The sequence below is a fragment of the Tachyglossus aculeatus genome, chromosome 25 (genome assembly GCF_015852505.1).
Source record: "Tachyglossus aculeatus isolate mTacAcu1 chromosome 25, mTacAcu1.pri, whole genome shotgun sequence".
Taxonomy (NCBI): domain Eukaryota; kingdom Metazoa; phylum Chordata; class Mammalia; order Monotremata; family Tachyglossidae; genus Tachyglossus; species Tachyglossus aculeatus.
Window position 1 is genome coordinate 17,089,914 of NC_052090.1, and position 23,415 is coordinate 17,113,328.

A 23,415-nucleotide genomic window follows, 5' to 3' on the forward strand; every position below is an offset into this window, starting at 1 on the left:
AAGAAGCAGTACCATCTCCCTTTTACCTTGCTCATCTTTACTGAGTCAGTTACACCATTCTAGTCTGGCCCTTCACTCGGCAAGTCTATCCACCACATGAGAACTTAGAAATATTAATGAGCTGAAGATGTTGTTGTGCATCAATGGGGCCAAATTCTCCTCTTTTACATATGGGAGTTATCCACCTGGGCAAACAATGGATTCAGGAGCCCTAGCTTCCTCCTAGAATCCTCCCCCCCACCCCACCTTTTTAACCTGGGAAGAGGTGCAAATATTTGGTAGCTTTCATGGCTCTGGTACTGACTTTATTGAGAGAGAAATGGAGAGAGAGTGTGTCTGTGTCCCCAGCCCTTGTCACGTCTGTTTCATTCTCACTCAAACCCATTTCCCATGGAACTATGCTGGACAACTCAGCACCCTCGAACCTGGGTTTCCCATAAAACTGCATAAAGACCTAAAGACACACCTCTAAAATACCTACTCTCCTGCCCTTCACCATTAGAGAAAGAGAGGGGCTTAACATTGAACTTGTAATCAGACAAACTAGGGTTCATTTTTCAGTGCAACAATAAATGGCTAAGTCACTTGAACACACGATTATACTCCTGTGTGTTTCTATTTCTAGCAGTCTGCAGGAGACCTTAAACATTAAGTAAGATTTCCATCATCTTATGACCGTGATAGGTTCAGGAATTTAAACTTCAGTTTTTTCCTTCCATGCAAGTATTTCAATTATAGAAAGTAGAACCTTTTCCCCCAAAGCAGTGTTCTGATTCACAAAGCTCAACGTATGTTTATTATTTACTAGTATGACCTCCATGACACTTTTTTAGGGCATTCATTCAATCGTATTTATTGAGCGCTTACTGTGTGCAGAGCACTGTACTAAGCGCTTGGGAAGTACAAGTTGGCAGCATATAGAGACGGTCCCTACCCAACAGTGGGCTCACAGTCTAGAAGATGAAGCCTGAGTAATGATTATCTCGACACTCCAGTTAGTCATCTGACACTCGCAACAGTTAAGTCATTCAATCGTATTTATTTATTACTCTATTTATTTATTTTACTTGTACATATCTATTCTATTTATTTTATTTTGTTAGTATGTTTGGTTTTGTTCTCTGTCTCCCCCTTTTAGACTCTGAGCCCAATGTTGGGTAGGGACTGTCTCTATATGTTGACAATTTGTACTTCCCAAGCGCTTAGTACAGTGCTCTGCACATAGTAAGCGCTCAATAAATACGATTGATGATGATGATGATGATGATTGAGCGCTTACTGTGTGCACAGCACTGTACTAAGCGCTTGGGAAGTACAAGTTGGCAACATAAGTGACCAATGGTTCACCAAAGGGCAATAATGGTGTTTGCCTCCCTCCCAGCCACCAGGAATCAAACAGACAGTATGGCAGTAACAGGAGGGAGGATTGGCTGCCAAAAGCCTCTCAATTCGAGGGACAGCCCGAGGCCTTGATGGGAGCTGAAAGATAATTAACAGGGATGTGGGAACTGAAAGGGAACAGAGGACGGAAAGGTTCTAGAGCAGTTGGGAAGGAATCCTTTCTGCGGTAATCTCATTTTATATCATTGCTCTAGGCCCAGCGTCTTTGTGCTGCTACAGATTGTATTAGGAGATCTGTATATTTCCCGCTTCCCTTGATGCTCTGCTAAGTTAGAACTCATGCGCTATTATCACAGGTACGAAGAGAAGTATTACGGCGTGATGTCCCAGACAGAGATTATGTAAATTTGCATTTGCACAATCCTTCCTTCAAAAACAACTTCATGGCAAGTGACCAAAGCTATGGCAACTCTTTTCTTCCTGCCCTACTGTGAATGTTATGCTAGTAGAATTGTGAGCATTCGTGGCGTCAAATAATGAACTTGATTTTTTCTCTGAATCCTGGAGGCAGTCAGCCGTAGCCAGGGTTTGGAGTGAAACGGCTTCTTCCAACTCACTCCATATCCTCCCCGATCCAGAAGGGTCGAAGCCAGCTCAATGAAGAAGCAAACAGCCTGAGGAACTGTACTCAGTGGGGATGTGATGCCTGGGGCAGCCTGCTCAAACCACTGCGGGATAATATTCTGTCTATCGATGCGCTGGTGGCTCAAAATGATGGAAAATTGGTAATCTGACCTGGACTTTGAAATGATCCTGCAAGCCCCAAGGAGCAGCCTGTCAGAAAAACACCATCTGCCTGAATGGCAGAGGAAAGGCCATCTGCGGAGTCACGGCTGTCAGGCCACCGCCTGATCTAAAACAAGTGAACCTGGAAAACTCTATCAGAACATGAGGCAGAAGAGCCTTGGGGCGAAGTTTTTAGTGGGTTTTGAAAGTCTTCCAGGAGTGCATTTGAGTGTGTTTGCTATGCTCACGTAAGTCATCGTACTGCCATTTAGTGAAGTTAAAACTCCTGGGGCAAACCTTTGGGTGAGAGGAATCTTAAAATTCAGTTTCTGGCTTGTATCAGGGCTCCTTTGCCAGACCCTGAAAAGAGTGGAAGATAGTCGTCACTCCTGGACTAATTCAGGCTAAAGCTTCTTGAATTTCCCTTCCTTCTCCTCGGGACTTTGCTAAGGAGCCAAGGTTCAAGTAAACTAGGTATCAATGGCAGCGTCCTAACCTAGAATTGTAGTATTTTATATTCCTTTCCTGAGCCACCAAACAAGTGGCTTTGTGTTGAAGTTGAGCTGTTTGAAAACGTGTTGAAGTTCTACTGTAACTCGTTACCGTGAAATCACTCTTATTAACCAGCTTTATGAGAGCTAGAAACATGGTATGAAAAGAAGTTCCTTTTTGGCACCAATTTCTTTACTACTAACCTGAACTTAAACACAGAAAGAAGAGGAAGGTACTCGGTACAATGACGGTACCACAACCGGGATCATGTTCTGTGCTTTTGTTCCCTTTAATGTAACTCAACTGCAAAAATTAGAGCGGTAATATAATTATTTTGATTTACATGCGTTCATTGCCACAGATATTAATCAGAGGAGATTAAAATAGATGTATGTCTTTCAACCTAAGAGATTGCAGGGGGCTAGATCACTGAATATTGTTAGGTTACAAAAAGCAGATGTTTCATATTACCTTTTGAGTGCTTGATTACCGCAGGATGATGAGTGTCCCCAGGCAACAACAGACACTTCCAAGCCCATTTTGCAGTTAGGTGATGAATTTATTCTATATATACAAATAAGCATTTTTAGATGGTCTGTTTAAAACAAAGGAGAGGTAACAAAAAATAGTTTTAGCATGAAAACTACAATTCAGCCTTCAGTTTTACCAAGACAGAAGTTGTTGACTTTAAAGGAACACGGACCCTGAAATAAGACTTCAGGCCACAGGACAGTAAAAAACCGTACAGCGCAAGCAACACAATACAACAAAATATGGTCAACGAGGCAGTCTTTCTCATTGAGGGATGAAGGGTTTGGCTGGGGAGGATCAAAAGGAAAGGTATTAAAATCTCATAAACCCTCCATATCGCTTATCCATCTCTGGAACTTCTTTGGAATAACTTTCTTCATCTTCCTCCGAAGGAAGCGAATCGGCAAAGCGCTTAAGAAATCCACCGTAACGTTTCTGGTAGTCCAGCCACCACTCAGGCCTTCCTACTCTTCTCATAAATCCCCCGTATCTCTTTTGGAGGGCTTTGGCTTCGTCTTCCAGTTCTGGACTTCTCTTGTAGCCTCTCATGAAGCCCCCGTACTTTTTGCTGACCTCCTCGTCGTCATCACCGCCCTCTTGGTAATGCCCCGTCTGGGGACTGTCCCCGCCGCCCAGAAGCTCTTTCAGCAAGTCTGAGGAGTCGGCCAGCGCTCCGTCGTCCGAATCCTTCTTCATGAAACCTCCGTACCGTTTGGCGAGGACGTCCCCCGCTGGGGTCTCATCTTCCGGTTCCGTGCGATAAAGCTCATCCGTTTTCTTCATGAAGCCGCCGTACCTCTTCATGAAACCCCCGTATTTCTTTGCCAGCAAGTGGCTCGCCTCTTGCGGTTTCTCGTTGTCTCCGAGGATATCGCTGCCTTCTTGAGAAAGATCCAGTTTGGTCAGCTGCAGGAGGTCCTTGCAAGTCTCCCAGGCTTTGGCAGAAGGCAGTTTTCCTTCACACTCAAGGGTGCAAGCCTGGAAAACGAATCTGATTCGAGCGTGAGGGGCCACTCGGTTGGCTTTAAATAGAAAACAGCACATGCCCACCCTTCGGTTTGAGATGGTACTTTTCCTTGTTGAACAGAAATTGCGTGGCAATAACAGTAATCATAAAAAAAAGCCTCCATTTGCTTGGAGGAGTACTATGGCCTGGTGGATAGAGCGTGGGACTGAGAGTGGGGAGACCTGGGTTCTAATCCTGCTGGCCACTAGCCTGCCACCGGACTGTTGAATGACCTTGGATAAGTCACTTAATAATAACCACGATGATGGTATTTATTAAGTGTTTCCTGTGCACCTAGCACTGATCTAAGCGCCGAGGTAGATACAAGGTTATCGGGTTGCCCCTCGTGGAGCTTACCGTCTTCATCCCCATTTTACAGCCGAGGTAACTAAGGGACAGAGAAGTTAAGTGACTTGCCCAAGGTCACACGGCTGACAAGCGGTGGAGCCGGGATTAGAACCCACGATCTCTTTCCACTGAGCCACGCTGCTTCTCCTGACTCTCAGGGGCGATACTCAAGGGGAGTTTGGTTGGCCACGGGCTGGGGAAGAAACCGGAAAACAGGCTTCCTGGGCCCGGTCCAGGTTGCGCTCAGCCACTCTCCCTTCACCCTGGGCCACGGTTTTGAGGAAATGCAGCAAATTTTTCTTCAGGCGCTGGCATAGTTTACCAGAAGCTAGGGACCGATCCCCTTCCCCCTCTCGGTTGTGTGGGCCAAAGGAGGATTTGGGGGAGAGGAGAGAGGGTTTTCCTCCCTTCACACTGGCAAGGCATATTGGTACTAGGTCAGATGTAAAGGGGGAGAAGATAGTCGTGGTGTTTAAGCACTTGTCAGGTACCAAACACCGGGGTTGGGACAGTCCAAGCAGATTGGATGCTGTCCCTGCCCCCCAGGAGGAACACAGTCTCAGCGGGAGGGTGAAGAGGTATCTGACCCCTATTTTTTCAGATGAGGAAACCGAGGCACAGAGTTAAGCGACTTGTGTGAGATCACACAGCAGGCAAGTGGCCGAGCTAGGATCCCAACTGATTCCTCCATCAGTCATCCCGTGCGCTGAACTGTGGAAAGAAGCACTGGCCGGCCTTGTGTACGAACCCCCCTGAATGCTTCCATTTTGCCGATCCTGACATTTGTGACTCATAGAATTGAAGGGTTCTAGGTGAATGTTCGAATGGTCCCATCCAAAATGCTTAGTTGCGGGCATTTTATGAAAAAAGGGCTTTTCTACCGGACAGAATGAATTAGCATTCAGTTCTTTCTTTCCTTTGTTGCCCAGTGACTCAATCCTGACCACACTGAGATGTGGGTTGGCCACTTCTAATGATCATATTAAGATTCCCTCCACTCGAAAGAGTTGGCAGTTTTATCTGGAATGATTTGTGAGTCTTTCTACGAAATACCTTCTGCTGCTTTAAGTGATGCGTCGCTTTTGTTATAAAGCACTTTGGTAAAGGTTGTTCCGGGGCATGTGAAGTAATCAGTGGTATTAAAAAACAAAAGCTATTTAATTTCTCTTATGGTGGAAATGTCACCAATGTAATGACTCTTAACCGTATGTTATACTGATCAGATTTCACGAGTCTAATGTGACTTTGCCGATCACAAGGTATAATTTGTTTTCCCTGAGCCGCCGAAAAACTAAAACAGGAGGAGTTTTAGTTAGTCATCTGTTGAAGATACAGCTAAACGTATTAATGCGTTTACCAAATGCCTTTCTCATTTTAATATACGTACAGTCAACTCTATCTTCATGGATTTAAAGCCAGATTTTGTAGCTCTCCCCAGCTGTGAGTCTGCCTGCCCATTTTCATGCTGGGATCCACAAGGCCGGGGGCGTGTCTCCCAAGGAAGCACCTTCCATGGGCGGTAAGCCGAAGGCCTCACCTAGCCCGATTCTTGCCCGTGTCAGCTCAGCCTGACCCAGTACCCATCGTAGAGTGCCGGCGCAGACGCCACAGGTGAGGGGAGGCAAAATGGGTCAAATCAGACCCATTATGGGGTTAAAATCGCCCCATAAGCATGCTGGGTTGAATGTGCCCCACAGGGCCCAGCCCAAGAGACAACTGTACGTGTTGCGACAACCCCGGGAGCTAGTCTTGGGCTTCTTCCCAGCTTGGCTCCTTTCTGGCTGGGCAGCATCTCTGCTTCCGTTGTTGAAACAGAAGGTCGGCAGGGGCCAGGAGGCATTCAAGATCCAGCCCAACTCTGGCGGCGATAGCTTGGCCTTTCCACGCCAGCTCCCCCCACAGACTTGATCTCGAGGATTTGCTAATTCTGTGCCAACTCCCCTCGTTGCTCATTCCCATATTAGGCTGTGTTACCCCTGCCCCACGTTACCTAGCCGTTTGGAGTTTTCCACGGCTCACTTCGCCCCTTTCCTCCTCACCGTCTCTCCTCACAAACCCACCGTGACCACTCTCTCTTCTGTTTTCTCTGACCCCTGTGTTTTCCGTCCGGCAGCCCGTTTCAAAACACTTCTAACATCCTAATGTAACTTTCAGCCGTTAATGCAGTTGTCCTGCCAAGGCGGAGGCTGGTCATTTGCTAAAATGAAAATAACACCTCTGAGGAAGATGAAGATAGCCATTTAAGGTGCTTTACTACAGAGTCAAAGGCTATCTCTTGGTTTTACAGATCCTTTTTGAGGAGCTCAACTGTTCAAATGATTTATAGCATAGGGGACCTCCCTAGGATCCAGGCAACCAAGGCCCAGTGGCTAGAAATTTTAGGCGGGGCTTTGAAAAGAGTTGATTACTTTTCAGTTACCCTTTGGGAAGGATTTAGGGTCAAAGGGTAGAGAAAAGAACTCACTCAGCACTCTCCCCGAAAGGGAACTGATAGAGGCGGCAAGAGTACATAGAAGATGAAAAAGAGTGAAATCGGTTGTTCTAATCACCCAAATCCTATTAATCAGAAGTAAACATTAGTACTAATATTTTTATGTAAAATAACATCATATGAGATCATGCTGTCATTCCTCATGAAAAGTCTGTGCCTTTCATCTAGGAAAATGTATTATTTAAAGTAACTGAATGGTTTCTAGAAAGGCGAGGAATATCATGGGGGCTCCAAGTGATTTTGAAAGTGTATTCATCCATTCGTTCATTTCATTAGTATTTATTGAGCACCTGCTGTCTGCAGAACAATGTGCTAGGTGCTTGGAAACATAGAATTAAAAGACACAGGTCCTACCCCTCGTGTCTTAATCTTGACTATTCCTTCACCTCCAGGTGGGACCACATTTTAACCCACTCGGGAAAACAAGAGCCAGTCTATTTTTAAAAATCCCGGAGATTCAGTAGCCTCTCCTGGACTTCATTCCAATGGCCAACCTTGCCCACTGGCGGGGAAATCATCCCAATGTTTAAATTCCTCCTCCAGAAGTTTAAGCCTATTTGCTATTTTCCAGACTAGACCAACGATGGAAAACGAAGCGCTCCGCCTTCATTTACTCAGACTTTGTTAGATTGACCCAGAGTTCATTTTCAAATTCAAATCCGCATGACTCTTCATTGCCAACCGTTTAATTATCTTTGAATCTCTTCTTGGAAGGCTGCCCAATAGTGCTGAAAGTTTTGTTTTGTTTCTTTCTCTTTATAAGGTCTACCTGAGCCACTAAAGTGAGAATATTCCAGCGAAGGGGGAGAGTGATATTAGCGCTGGCCAAGGCCATGAACAACCAGACTCTCTGGGCAGGAGGATGTGACGTAGCCAGTCAGCCCCTGAAGATGATGCTTGGTGTCTATCCCAAGGTCTCCAGGAGAGGAGTAATAATAATAATAATAATAATACATTATTATTATTAATATATTCTGCATTAAGCACTTACTCTGCCAAGCACTGTGCTTAAGCAGATGGCCTAGTGGATAGACCACAGGTCTGGGCATCAAAAGGACCTGGGTTCTAATCTCCGCTCTGCCACTTGTCTGCTGTGTGACCTCAGGCAAGTCACTTAACTTCTCTGTGCCTCAGTTACCTCACCTGTAAAATGAGGGTGAAGACTGTGAGCCCCATGTGGGACAGGGACTATGTCCAACCTGATTAGGTTGTATCTACCCCAGCCCTTAGAACAGCGTTTGACACTTAGTAAGTGCTCAATAATACCATTAATAATAATAGTAATGATCATAATAACAATAATAAAGCGCTGGGGTAGATACATTACAATCAGATCAGACGATTATTGTTATTACCATTATTACTTTCAGCACTGGTTTTTTTTTTTTTTCAGTTCATTGGTCTTGTTTTAGGAGCAATATCCAGATCGGAAGAGAAAGCAAATCTTCCGTCTCAGTTGTCGAAAAACCTCTTTCAACTGAACCAGAAGACAAATCGAGGGTTTTGTGATGTGGGAATTATTTGTCGGGAGGTCTTTTAGGGAATATTAGTTTCACAGGGGGTTTTTGAGAGCATGGGAAAAAAGAGTTATTTAGAGATTTTTATCAGAGAGTTTTTATAAAGAAGTCCGGAAGAACTTTCACCGTGTGAGCAGGGAGTTAAGGTTTCACCTTGCCTCTATCCCCAGTTAAAACATCGTCCAGTTTCAGAAAATGTAAAAATGGGGGTGAGGAATATGAAGAGCTTAAAACCTGAAGTAGTTTGGGGATTTTAAGTCCCAGCAGTAGAACATGTACAATGGGACCTTTACAAACTCCCAATATGTACGCCCCAAGGCCCGAAATGGAAGTCCCGAAGCTCTCAGAGCTGCACTAGACCCCTTTCTTGGTGCTCAAAGACCCATCTGAAGCATCTCAAGGTTCTTACCTCCCCACAAAGGACATAGATGGATCCCAGTTGGCCCCGCGATAGCTCCTCCTTGAAGGCGCTTCACGTATACTTTGACCCCAGGGCTAGAGACATCCCCTTTCATGATTTTGGGGAGACAGAAAGTGGTGGTGTAGAATACCACACTTTGAGTTGGAGGAGGTATCTAGTGGCCAAAGATCCTGACTAATCAATCAATCATATTTATTGAGCGCTTACTGTGTGCAGAGCACTGTACGAAGCGCTTGGGAAGTACAAGTTGGCACCATATAGAGACAGTCCCTACCCAACTGTGGGCTCACAGTCTAGAAGCCTGACTAGATATCTAGTCTGACTAGATATATTAGATCAGCTGAATGTTTTCCTTTGAGCCCAAAGAGGGACAAGCAATGTCCTTTCTCAGACATAGACTCTCCCCCACATCTTCTCCTGAATATTCTCCCCACCCTCACCCCAGATCGGGTGGGGCGAGGGGGAGGGCTCACCTCACTCCCCTCTCCCGCATCCTGCCTGGAACATCCCTCCCCCTTCATATCCAACAGACCCTCATTCCCCCCTACTTTAAAAGCCTTATTAAATCACATCCCCTCCAAAACAAAGCCCTCATTTCCCCTATTCCCTCTCCCTTCCGCATCCCTCTTGTACTTGAATTTGTGATCTTTATTCGCCCCACCCTCAGACCCACGGGGTACTTTATTTTATTGTCTCTGTCCACCTCTAGGCTGTAAGCTCCTCATGGGTGGGGAACGTCTATCAACTCTGATATGTTATACTCTTCCAAGCACTTAGTCCAGTGCTCTGCAAGCAGTAAATGCTTAATAAATATAATTGATTGGAGAATAAACTTCTTCCTGAGGGATCCTAACATGCCTGGCAGAGCAATACTGCTAAGTAAAGTGGGATAATGCGCTTTCTGGCACAGAGTGCCCAGTGATCAAATGCCTGTTATGGAAGAATGACAAATGCAGTGTAGCCTCCGGATCCGTTCTCCAACAGGCCTAAGGAGACTCTCCCTTTCAGGGTTGCAGAACTGAAACAGTGCATGTGTGATTCAGCTCTTCGAACAGTGCTTGGCACATAGTAAGTGTTTTAACAAGTACCATTATTATTATTATTATTTTTTTTTATTATGCGGTACCCTGCACCATTTCTCTGTGAAGTATTCGTGTGACTGGGAAATTTTATCCTCAAATTTATTCTAGCTCTCCACTGTGAAGACAGAGTAGGCCTAATTAATTCGACATTAACAACGGGGTGGATTGAAAGCCTCAGCAGGCAGATAATTGGCTTTAGTATATATAATCTGGGGCCCAGCGAGAATTAGGGTAAAAAAACATTGTATTCGCCCCTCTTGCTCTAAAGCTCTTTCTATTATTATTAATCGTATTTAGAATCGTATTTCTATGGAGGGTCCTGACCCTTTCTTTCATCGTTAAGTCCCTTATTTAAAGGTCTCTTTCATAAGTCCATTTGATATTTCAGCATCAACCACCTCCCCCAAATCTTATGTCAATCCCGTCGATTTCTATAAGCGTTAAGCATAATCATTCGAATTACACTTAGTTCTTTCAGCTAACAATGTTAGCCTTACTTATGCCTTAATCTATACAGGAGCTCGAAGGCAAAGACCGTATCTCCCAAATCAGCTGCATAGAAAGTAGTCATGGGGTCTTGCCGGTTTGTGTACTACCCTGTTCTTTCTGACTCTTTATTTAATTGTAGCACTGGAGAGCCTGGTTTGTGAGACTCTACCGTCGAATAAGTAGGGTCAGGGAAGCTTTCTTGGATTCTGCAGGTTTAGTGACTGATGGGACCTCATCTCCCTTACTTCAGGAAGCTAAGGGTACAATTCCCACCCTTTTCTCTTCCCTAAAAGAAACACAAATGACAGTCTTGATATCTCCCGACACATTTCACTAATGAAGCCTCTGTCCACTCCTCCTACTCCATGATGCCTATGCCAGGAGGGCGAATGAAGCCTTCAGGCTTCCCCAAAGCATTCGGATGCACTATCGAACGCTAGCTATCCCGTTGGGTTTTCTTTAAACTCAGTAGCTAGTGGCTAGAAAGACCGCACTTTTCCGAAATAGAAAGTTGTGTTACTTAGGGGATCCTTTACCAGGCCATTTCAGGAAATTAATAGCATGTTGCCTTAGGGGGAAGTAGGGGAGAAATCGAACGATTCCAATTCCGAGAACGTGTTTTCGAATAGAGGGCGACTGGGGGCTCCTGGACCTTATAATATGTGCGAAGCACTGTTCTAAGCGCTGATAATAATGATGGCATTTGTTAAGTGCTTACTACATGCGAAGCACTGTTCTAAGCGCTGATAATAATGATGGCATTTGTTAAGCGCTTGGGAATAGTGCCAAGCCCTATTCTAAGCGTTGGGGTAATCGGGTTGTCCCACATGGGGCTCACAGTCTTAATCCCCATTTTACAGATGAGATCACTGAGGCCCAGAAAAGTGAAGTGACTTGCTCAAAGTCACCCAGGTGATCAGCGGCGGAGCCGGGATTAGAACCCATGACCTCTGACTCCCAAGCCCGGGTGCTTTTCCACTGAGCCACGCTGCTTCTCTATCCTAAGTCCCATTCTGGCTGAGCTCTCACTCTGCAGTTCTTCCCGCTTTTTCTCATCTCTAGCTGAGCGTGCCTCAGTTCCTTCATCTGTAAAATGGGGATGAAGACTGTGAGCCCCACGGGGGGCAACGTGATCACCTTGTATCCCCCTCAGCGCTTAGAACAGTGCCTGACACATAGTAAGCGCTTAACAAATGCCATTATTATTATTAGAAGTTAAAAGTGGTCTTCAAGCGCCCTGTAGAAATACATATGTTTGTACATATTTATTACTCTATTTATTTTACTTGTACATATTTATTATTTATTTTCGTTTTGTTAATATGTTTTGTTTTGGTGTCTGTCTCCCCCTTCTAGACTGTGAGCCCGCCGTTGGGTAGGGACAGCCTCTCTATGTTGCCCACTTGGACTTCCCAAGTGCTTAGTACAGTGCTCTGCACACAGTAAGCGCTCAATAAATGCGATTGAATGAATGAATGAATGAATGAGGGAGGGCATTCCAGGCCAGAGGCAGGATGTCTCCATGTTTTGTTTTGTCGTCTGTCTCCCCCTTCTAGCCTGTGAGCCCGTTGTTGGGTAGGGACCGTCTCTCTATGTTGCCCACTTGGACTTCCCAAGCGCTTAGTACAGTGCTCTGCACACAGTAAGTGCTCAATAAATACGATTGAATGAATGAATGAATGAGGGAGGGCATTCCAGGCCAGAGGCAGGATGTCTTCATGTTTGGTTTTGTTGTCTGTCTCCCCCTTCTAGCCTGTGAGTCCGTTGTTGGGTAGGGACCGTCTCTCTATGTTGCCCACTTGGACTTCCCAAGCGCTTAGTCCAGTGTTCTGCACACAGTAAGCGCTCAATAAATACGATTGAATGAATGAATACCCCCCTGTCTCTCTGCCTGTCTCTCCCCACGGCTTTGTCACAGTCAGCACAGCACGGTTGCTGTTTTTTAGGGCAGAAAGTGGGTATCCAAAGTCCAGTCGCCTTGGGGGCGATCGGGTCACCCGGCCCTTCTTCCAGTGGCCCAAGTCTCCGCCGAAGGCCGAGGGTTCAGGGGTCCGGGACCCTAATGGGCTGCACCGGGGGGCGGGGGGCTGGGGCTGGGGCCTCCCTCCCAGGTCCCGGGGGGGGCAGAATGGGCCGAGGGTCCTCCTCCCGACCAGCCCAGCCCAGTGCCCGGCTCACCAGCGGGTTGATGTGGACGCGGGGTGCCAGCCCGTGGGTGCAGGCGGCGCAGTCCTTGGTGCAGGCCGCCCGGCCGGCCAGGACCCAGGCGGGCCCGGCCGCCAGGAGCATCCCGCACAGCCTCAGGATCAGCGCCATCCACTGCAGGGGCACGGGGACAGACACACACATACAGACACAGAACACATACATTCCTTAATTCAATAATAATAACAACCATCATCATCATGGCATTTATTAAGCGCTTACTAGGTGCCACGCACTGAGGCCCAGCGAAGGGACTTGCCCCAAGTCACACAGCTGACAAGTTCAATCGTACCGATCGAGCGCTTACTGGGTGCAGAACACTGGAATAACCCGAATGATGATGACGGTATTTTGTTAAGCGCTTACTAGGTGCCAAGGGAGGATCCAAGGTGATCAAGTTGTCCCACCGGGGGCTCCCAGTCTCCATCCCCGTTTTCCAGATGAGGTCACTGAGGCCCAGAGAAGGGACTTGCCCAAAGTCACACAGCCGGCAACTTCAATCGTCGAGAAGCAGCGTGGCTCAGGGGGAAGAGCCCGGGCTTTGGAGGCAGAGGTCATGGGTTCAAATCCCGGCTCTGCCACTTGTCAGCTGGGTGACTTTGGGCAAGTCACTTCACTTCTCTGGGCCTCAGATCCCTCACCTGGAAAATGGGGATGAAGACTGTGAGCCCCCCGTGGGACAACCTAATCGCCTTCTATCTCCCCCAGCACTTAGAACAGTGCTTTGCACATAGTAAGCGCTTAATAAATACCGTCATTATTATTACTATTATTACTGATAGAGCGCTTACTGGGTACAGAACACTGCAATAACCCTAATGATAATGACGGCATTTTGTTAAGCGCTAACTATAATAATAATAATGATGGCATTTATTAAGCGCTTACTATGTGCCAAGCACCGTTCTGAGCACTGGGGAGGATACAAGGTGATCAGGTTGTCCCGCGGGGGGCTCCCAGCCTTCATCCCTGTTTTTCAGATGAGGGAACTGAGGCCCAGAGAAGGGACTTGCCCAAAGTCACACAGCTGGCAACTTCAATCGTACTGATCGAGCACTTATTGGGTACAGAACACTGGAATAACCCTAATGATGATGGCGGCATTTTGTTAAGCGCTTACTAGGTGCCAAGCACTGTTCTGAGCGCTGGGGAGGATACAGGGTGATCACGTTGTTCCACGGGGGGCTCCCAGTCTCCATCTCCGTTTTCCAGATGAGGTCACTGAGGCCCAGAGAAGGGACTTGCCCAAAGTCACACAGCTGACAGGTTCAATCGTCGAGAAGCAGCGTGGCTCGGGGAAGGAGCCTGGGCTTTGGAGGCAGAGGTCATGGGTTCAAATCCCACCTCCGCCCCTTGTCAGCTGGGTGACTTTGGGCGAGTCACTTCACTTCTCTGGGCCTCAGATCCCTCATCTGGAAAATGGGGATGAAGACTGGGAGCCCCCCGTGGGACAACCTAATCGCCTTGTATCTCCCCAGCGTTTAGAACAGTGCTTTGCACATAGTAAGCGCTTAATAAATGCCATCATTATTATTATTATAGTAAGCGCTTAACAAAATGCCGTCATTACAGCCCACCCACCCACCCACCCCTCATTGGGTGACCAGTGGCCAGAGCCCGGGCTCGGGAGTCAGAGGTCGTGGGTTCAAATCCCGGCTCCGCCACTGCTCTGCCGGGCCAGCCGTTTCCCTTCTCTGGGCCTCAACCCCCTCATCTGGAAAATGGGGATTAAAGCCATGAGCCCCCCCTCCCCACCCCTCCGTGGGACAACCCGATGACCTTGTATCTATCCCTTGTAACCTCCCAGCGCTTAGAACAGTGCTTTGCACATAGTAAGCGCTTAATAAATCCCATCATTATTATAGAGAAGCAGCGTGGCTCAGTGGAAAGAACACGGGCTTTGGAGTCAGAGGTCATGGGTTCAAATCCCGGATCCGCCACATGTCTGCTGTGTGACCTTGGGCAAGTCGCTTAACTTCTCTGAGCCTCAGTTCCCTCATCTGTAAAATGAGGATTAAGACTGTGAGCCCCACGTGGGACAACTTGATCCCACTGTATCCCCCCAGCGCTTAGAACAGTGCTTTGCATATAGTAAGCGCTTAACACATGCCATCATTATTATTATTATTATCCCAGCGCTTAGGAACAGTGCTCGGCACAAAGTAAGCGCTTAACAAGTGCCATAATAATAGTAATAACTATTATTATTATTACTATTCCCACCGTTTCTCCCTTCCACGAGGACCCCAGTGAGCAGTTACTGATAGAATCAGCCTCAACAGTTTGTAGGGAGAGAACGGTTGGGTTCAGAGCCTCACCATTCCAGGGCCCCTGTCTGGTTGTGTGTCTGTGTGTCTCTTTGTGTGTGTCTCTGTGTGTGCCTGTGTCAGTTACTGATAGAATCAGCCTCAACAGTTTGTAGGGAGAGAACGGTTGGGTTCAGAGCCTCACCTTTCTGGTTGTGTGTCTGTGTGTCTGTGTGTCTCTTTGTGTGTGTCTCTGGTGTGTGCCAGTGTCAGTTACTGATAGAATCAGCCTCAACAGTTTGTAGGGAGAGAACGGTTGGGTTCAGAGCCTCACCTTTCTGGTTGTGTGTCTGTGTGTCTGTGTGTCTCTTTGTGTGTGTCTCTGGTGTGTGCCAGTGTCAGTTACTGATAGAATCAGCCTCAACAGTTTGTAGGGAGAGAATGGTTGGGTTCAGAGCCTCACCTTTCCAGGGCCCCCGTCTGGTGGGGGGGTGGGGTGTGTGTGTGTGTGTGTGTGTGTGTGTGTGTGTGTGTGTGTGTGTGTGTGTGTGTGTGTGTGTGTGTCTCCTGTGTGTTTGTGTGTGTGTGTCGGGGGGCTAGGGGGCAGAATGGGGAGCTTCTGGGGGCGCCAGCACCTTCTGTCTTCTTCTCTTTCTGTCTTCTCCCTCCTCTCCCACGACACACCCAAGTCAGGCCGGTGTTAACGTTAAGAGGAGAAGGGACTGCCTCTACCTGGTGCCGAATGGCCCGTCCCGAGCGCTTAGGACAGTGCCCAGCACTCGGGAAGCGCTCAGTCAATAGGCTGGAATGAATGAAGGCCCCTGCCAGGCGGAGACAAGGCCGGGGCCCAGCTCCTTGGCAAAGCAAAGATTTGAGAATGAAGGGAGGCGAGGGTGAGGCCCGCCTGGCCCGGCCACGGGAGGTAACTCCCATGGCCAACACGGGGCGAGGAGAGGCAGCGTGGCTCAGTGGAAAGAGCCCGGGCTTTGGAGTCAGAGGTCATGGGTTCAAGTCCACCCTCCGCCAACTGTCAACTGGGGGACTTTGGGCAAGCCACTTCACTTCTCTGGGCCTCAGTGACCTCATCTGGAAAATGGGGATGAAGACTGGGAGCCCCCCGTGGGACAACCTGATCACCTTGTAAACCTCCCCAGCGCTTAGAACAGTGCTTCGCACATAGTAAGCACTTAAGAAATGCCACTATTATTATTATTATTATTAAAGAGCCCGGGCTTTGGAGTCAGAGGTCATGGGTTCAAGTCCAGTCCCCGCCAACTGTCAACTGGGGGACTTTGGGCAAGCCACTTCACTTCTCTGGGCCTCAGTGACCTCATCTGGAAAATGGGGATGAAGACTGGGAGCCCCCCGTGGGACAACCTGATCACCTTGTAAACCTCCCCAGCGCTGAGAACAGTGCTTCGCACATAGTAAGCGCTTAAGAAATGCCACTATTATTATTATTATTATTAAAGAGCCCGGGCTTTGGAGTCAGAGGTCATGGGTTCAAGTCCAGCCCCCACCAACTGTCAACTGGGGGACTTTGGGCAAGCCACTTGACTTCTCTGGGCCTCAGTGACCTCATCTGGAAAATGGGGATGAAGACTGGGAGCCCCCCGTGGGACAACCTGATCACCTTGTAAACCTCCCCAGCGCTTAGAACAGTGCTTCGCACATAGTAAGCGCTTAAGAAATGCCACTATTATTATTATTATTATTAAAGAGCCCGGGCTTTGGAGTCAGAGGTCACGGGTTCAAGTCCAGCCCCCGCCAACTGTCAACTGGGTGACTTTGGGCAAGTCACTTCACTTCTCTGGGCCTCAGTGACCTCATCTGGAAAATGGGGATGAAGACTGGGAGTCCCCCGTGGGACAACCTGATCACCTTCTAACCTTCCCTGTGCTTAGCACATAGTAAGTGCTTAATAAATGCCACTATTATAATTATTATTATTATTATTATTATTATTAAAGAGCCCGGGCTTTGGAGTCAGAGGTCATGGGTTCAAATCCAAACCCCGACAACTGTCAACTGGGTGACTTTGGGCAAGTCACTTGACTTCTCTGGGCCTCAGTGACCTCATCTGGAAAATGGGGATGAAGACTGGGAGCCCCCCCCACCCCCCCCATGGGACAACCTGATCAACTTAATAATAATAATGATGGCATTTATTAAGCGCTAACTATGCGCGAAGCACTGCTGTAAGCGCTGGGGAGGATACAAGGTGATCAGGTTGTCCCACGGGGGGCTCACAGCCTTCAGCCCCATTTTACAGATGATGCATCTGAGGTCCAGAGAAGTGAAGCGACTTGCCCAAAGTCACCCAGCTGACAGTTGGCCGAGCAGGGATTTGAACCCACGCCCTCCGCCTCCAAAGCCCGCGCTCTTTTCCAATGAGCCACGCGGCTCAACTTGTAGCTCCCCCAGCGCTTAGAACAGTGCTTGGCACATAGTAAGCGCCTTATAAACGCCATCATTATCATCATCATCGGCTCAGTGGCAAGAGCACGGGCTTTGGAGTCAGAGGTCATGGGTTCGAATCCCGACTCAGCCACATGTCTGCTGTGTGACCTTGGGCAAGTCACTTAAATTCTCAGAGCCTCAGTTCCCCTATCTGTAAAATGGGAATGAAGACTGTGAGCCCCACGTGGGACACCTTGATCACCTTGTATCCCCCCCAGCGCTTAGAACAGTGCTTTGCACATAGTAAGCGCTTAACAAATACCATCATCATCATCATCATCTACAGTCCGCAGTGCAAGTGCAGACGAACATCTCTAGGCTGCGGGCCCGCGGCGGGCAGGGAGCATTCATTCATTCATTCATTCATTCATTCAATCGTACTTTTTGAGCGCCTACTGTGTCCCTTGAGTCCAGTGATCGCTCTGCACCCAGTAAGCGCTCAATAAATACGACCGGATGAGTAGTCATCCTCAGGATCGTGATGGTATTTGTTTAAACGCTTACTACGTGCCGAGGACTGCTCATTCCTTCAGTCGTATTTATTGAGCGCTTACTAAGTGCGGGGCACTGGACTGAGCGCTGGGAAAGGACAGTTCGGCAACAGAGAGAGACGATCCCTACCCACCAACGGGCTCACGTCTAGAAGATTCATTCCGTAGTATATATTGAGCGCTCACTAGGTGCAAAACACTGCGCTAAGCGCTTGGAAAGTACAATTCGGCAACAGAGACGATCCCTCACGTCTAGAAGATTCATTCCGTGGTATTTATTGAGCGCTAACTAGGTGCAAAACACTGGGCTAAGCGCTTGGAAAGTACAATTCGGCAACAGAGACGATCCCTTACGTCTAGAGGATTCATTCCGTAGTATTTATTGAGCGCTTACTAGGTGCAAAACACTGCACTAAGCGCTTGGAAAGTCCAGTTCGGCAAGAGAGAGACGGACCCTACCCACCAACGGGCTCACAGTCTAGAAGATTCATTCCGTAGTATTTATTGAGCGCTAACTAGGTGCAAAACACTGCGCTAAGCCCTTGGAAAGTACAATTCGGCAACAGAGACGATCCCTCACGTCTAGAAGATTCATTCCGTAGTATTTATTGAGCGCTTACTAGGTGCAAAACACTGCACTAAGCGCTCGGAAAGTACAATTCGGCAACAGAGAGAGACGGTCCCTACCCACCAACGGGCCCACGGTCTAGAAGATTCATTCCGTAGTATTTATTGAGCGCTTACTAGGTGCAAAACACTGGGCTAAGCGCTTGGAAAGTACAATTCGGCAACAGAGACGATCCCTCACGTCTAGAAGATTCATTCCGTAGTATTTATTGAGCGCTTACTAGGTGCAAAACACTGCACTAAGCGCTCGGAAAGTACAATTCGGCAACAGAGAGAGACGGTCCCTACCCACCAACGGGCCCACGGTCTAGAAGATTCATTCCGTAGTATTTATTGAGCGCTTACTAAGCGCAAAACACTGCGCTAAGCGCTTGGAAAGTCCAGTTCGGCTACAGAGACGATCCCTCACGTCTAGAAGATTCATTCCGTAGTATTTATTGAGCGCTTACTAGGTGCAAAACACTGGGCTAAGCGCTTGGAAAGTCCAGTTCGGCTACAGAGACGATCCCTCACGTCTAGAAGATTCATTCCGTAGTATTTATTGAGCGCTTACTAGGTGCAAAACACTGGACTAAGCGCTTGGAAAGTACAATTCGACAACAGAGAGAGACGGTCCCTACCCACCAACGGGCCCACGGTCTAGAAGATTCATTCCGTAGTATTTATTGAGCGCTTACTAAGCGCAAAACACTGCGCTAAGCGCTTGGAAAGTACAATTCGGCAACAGAGACGATCCCTCACGTCTAGAAGATTCATTCCGTAGTATTTATTGAGCGCTTACTAGGTGCAAAACACTGCACTAAGCGCTCGGAAAGTACAACTCGGCAACAGAGACGATCCCTACCCACCAACGGGCTCACAGTCTAGAAGATTCATTCTGTAGTATTTATTGAGCGCTTACTAGGTGCAAAACACTGCGCTAAGCGCTTGGAAAGTACAATTCGGCAACAGAGACGATCCCTCACGTCTAGAAGATTCATTCCGTAGTATTTATTGAGCGCTTACTAGGTGCAAAACACTGCACTAAGCGCTTGGAAAGTACAGTTCAGCAACAGAGAGAGACGGTCCCTACCCACCAACGGGCCCACGGTCTAGAAGATTCATTCCGTAGTATTTATTGAGCGCTTACTAGGTGCAAAACACTGGGCTAAGCGCTTGGAAAGTCCAGTTCGGCTACAGAGACGATCCCTCACGTCTAGAAGATTCATTCCGTAGTATTTATTGAGCGCTTACTAGGTGCAAAACACTGGACTAAGCGCTTGGAAAGTACAATTCGACAAGAGAGAGAGACGGTCCCTACCCACCAACGGGCCCACGGTCTAGAAGATTCATTCCGTAGTATTTATTGAGCGCTTACTAAGTGCAAAACACTGCACTAAGCGCTTGGAAAGTACAATTCGGCAACAGAGACGATCCCTCACGTCTAGAAGATTCATTCCGTAGTATTTATTGAGCACTTACTAGGTGCAAAACACTGCGCTAAGCGCTTGGAAAGTACAATTCGGCAACAGAGACAATTCCTTCCCGACATTCATCCAGTCGTATTTATTGAGCGCTTACTAGGTGCAAAACACTGCGCTAAGCGCTTGGAAAGTACAGTTCGGCAACAGAGACGGTCCCTACCCACCAACGGGCTCACAGTCTAGAAGATTCATTGCGTAGTATTTATTGAGCGCTCACTAGGTGCAAAACACTGCGCTAAGCGCTTGGAAAGTACAATTCGGCAAGAGAGACAATTCCTCCCCGACATTCATCCGGTCGTATTTATTGAGCGCTCACTGGGTGCAGAGCACTGTCCTAAGCGCTCGGGAGACAATCCCTCCCGGACATTCATCCAGTCTTATTTATTGAGCGCTCACTGGGTGCAGAGCACTGTCCTAAGCGCTCGGAAAGTGAGCCCACTTCTAGACTGTGAGCCCACTGTTGGGTAGGGACCGTCTCTAGATGTTGCCAACTTGGACTTCCCAAGCGCTTAGTCCAGTGCTCTGCACCCAGTAAGCGCTCAATAAATACGATCGATTGTTTGTACATATTTATTACTCTATTTATTTATTTATCTTAATTGCACCTATCTATTCTATTATTTATTTTATTTTGTCAGTATGTTTGGTTTTGTTGTCGGTCTCCCCCTTCTAGACTGTGAGCCCGCTGTTGGGTAGGGACCGTCTCTATATGTTGCCCATTTGGACTTCCCAAGCGCTTAGTCCAGTGCTCTGCACCCAGTAAGCGCTCAATAAATACGATCGATTGTTTGTACATATTTATTACTCTATTTATTTATTTATCTTACTTGTACCTATCTATTCTATTTATTTTATCTTGTCAGTATGTTTGGTTTTGTTGTCTGTCTCCCCCTTCAAGACTGTGAGCCCGCTGGTGGGTAGGGACCGTCTCTAGATGTTGCCAACTTGGACTTCCCAAGCGCTTAGTCCAGTGCTCTGCACACAGTAAGCGCTCAATAAATACGGTCGATTGTTTGTACATATTTATTACTCTATTTATTTATTTATCTTACTTGTACCTATCTATTCTATTTATTTTATTTTGTCAGTATGTTTGGTTTTGTTGTCTGTCTCCCCCTTCTAGACTGTGAGCCCGCTGGTGGGTAGGGACCGTCTCTATATGTTGCCCACTTGGACTTCCCAAGCGCTTAGTCCAGTGCTCTGCACCCAGTAAGCGCTCAATAAATACGATCGATTGTTTGTACACATTTATTACTCTATTTATTTATTTATCTTAATTGCACCTATCTATTCTATTTATTTTATTTTGTCAGTATGTTTGGTTTTGTTGTCTGTCTCCCCCTTGTAGACTGTGAGCCCACTGTTGGGTAGGGACCGTCTCTCTATGTTGCCAACTTGGACTTCCCAAGCGCTTAGTCCAGTGCTCTGCACCCAGTAAGCGCTCAATAAATACGATCGATTGTTTGCACATATTTATTACTCTATTTATTTATTTATCTTACTTGTACCTATCCTATTTATTTTATTTTGTCAGTATGTTTGGTTTTGTTGTCTGTCTCCCCCTTCTAGACTGTGAGCCCGCTGTTGGGTAGGGACCGTCTCTACATGTTGCCAACTTGGACTTCCCAAGCGCTTAGTACAGTGCTCTGCACCCAGTAAGCGCTCAATAAATACGATTGATTGATTGATTGATTGATTGAAAGTACAATTCGGCAGCAGGGACAATCCCTCCCCGACATTCATCCAGTCGTATTTCTTGAGCGCTCACTGAGCGCAGAGCAGTGTCCTAAGCGCCCGGAAAGTACAGTTTGGCAGCGGAGACAATCCCTCCCCGACATTCATCCAGTCGTATTTATTGAGCGCCCACTGGGTGCAAAGCACTGTCCTAAGCGCTCGGAAAGTACAAAAACGGGCTCTCAGTCTGGAAGGGGGAGGCAACCAAGCCAAACAAGCAGGCAGGTGTCAATGCCATCATCATCATCATCATCATCAATCGTATTTATTGAGCGCTTACTGTGTGCAGAGCACTGTACTAAGCGCTTGGGAAGTACAAATTGGCAACACATAGAGACGGTCCCTACCCAAGAGTGGGCTCACAGTCTAAAAGGGGGAGACAGAGAACAAAACCAAACATACCAACAAAATAAAATAAATAGGATAGATAGGTACGAGTAAAATAAATAAATAAATATCAAAGCGCTGATGTGCTCTGCGCCAAGTGACAGCTCAAGAAATCCCGCGGCTCAATGGAAAGAGCCCGGGCTTTGGAGTCAGAGGTCACGGGTTCGAATCCCGACCCCGCCACCTGTCTGCTGTGCGACCTTGGGCAAGTCGCTTCACTTCTCTGGGCCTCAGTTACCACTTCTGGAAAATGGGGATTAAGACCGTGAGCCCCACGTGGGACAACTCGATCACCTTGTATCCCCCCCCCCAGCGCTTAGAACAGTGCTTTGCACATAGTGAGCGCTTAGCTAGTGCCATTATCATCATTATTATTACATCCGACTGAACGAGTGGTGGCTGACTGATTGGTTGAGTAGTTGAGTGAGTGAGTGAATGGTCGATTGAGTGAGATGGAGTGAATGGTCGATTGAGTGAGATGGAGTGAATGATCGATTGAGTGAGTGAGATTGATTGTGAGTGAATGAGTGCGATTGATTGATTGAGTGAGATTGAGTGAATGATCGATTGAGTGAGTGAGATTGTGAGTGAATGAGTGCGATTGATTGATTGAGTGAGTGAGTGAGTGAATGGTCGATTGAGTGAATGATAGATTGAGTGAGTGAGATTGAGTGAATGATCGATTGAGTGAGTGAGTGAGATTGAGTGAGTGATCGATTGAGTGAGATTGATTGTGAGTGAGTGAGTGCGATTGATTGATTGATTGATTGGTTGGTTGAGTGAGTGAGTGAGTGTCCAAGGGAAGGAGAAGGAGACTCACGGCGGTGCGTGGTTTTCCGGGCCGGTTCCCCCCGCGCGGACCGCTGCGCGTCTCGGCGGGACCTCTGGGGAGGGAGCAAGAGCCGGGGGCGGGAAAAGGGACGGGAAAAGGGACGGGAAAAGGGACGGGAAGGGACGGGAAGGGACGGGAAGGGCCGAAGGGAGAAGGGGCCGAGCGGCGGAGGGGGCCGAGCGGCCGCCCAGGAGCCGCCCAGGAGCCGCCCTCCGCCCCCCGCGCCCGGGCCCGCGGAGGGGACAGCCGGCGGGCACGGCACAGCGGTGGGCACAGCGGTGGGCACAGCACAGCACGGCGGGCACAGCACGGTGGGCACAGCGGTGGGCACAGCACGGCCGGCGGGCTGCGGGATCGTCCCGCCGGAGTCCGTGCGGGCGGGCGGGCGGAGGGAGGGAGGCTGGGTGAGGGAGGCTGGGGGAGAAGCCCTTTATAAATTGGGGCGGCCCGGGGGGGGGCGGGGGGG

General features: G+C 48.0%; 1 protein-coding gene across 1 annotated transcript; it reads right to left on the minus strand.

Moving 5' to 3' along the window:
- Nucleotides 1–3,157: 3,157 nt before the first annotated feature.
- Nucleotides 3,158–23,190, minus strand: PENK (proenkephalin). The gene is made up of 3 exons (XM_038766685.1): nt 22,938–23,190; nt 12,683–12,823; nt 3,158–4,128 (listed from the first exon to the last, which is right to left on the minus strand). Exons 2-3 carry the CDS (start codon nt 12,818–12,820, stop codon nt 3,463–3,465), a joined length of 804 nt encoding a protein of 267 aa, XP_038622613.1. The 5' UTR covers nt 12,821–12,823; nt 22,938–23,190; the 3' UTR covers nt 3,158–3,462.
- Nucleotides 23,191–23,415: the final 225 nt, after the last annotated feature.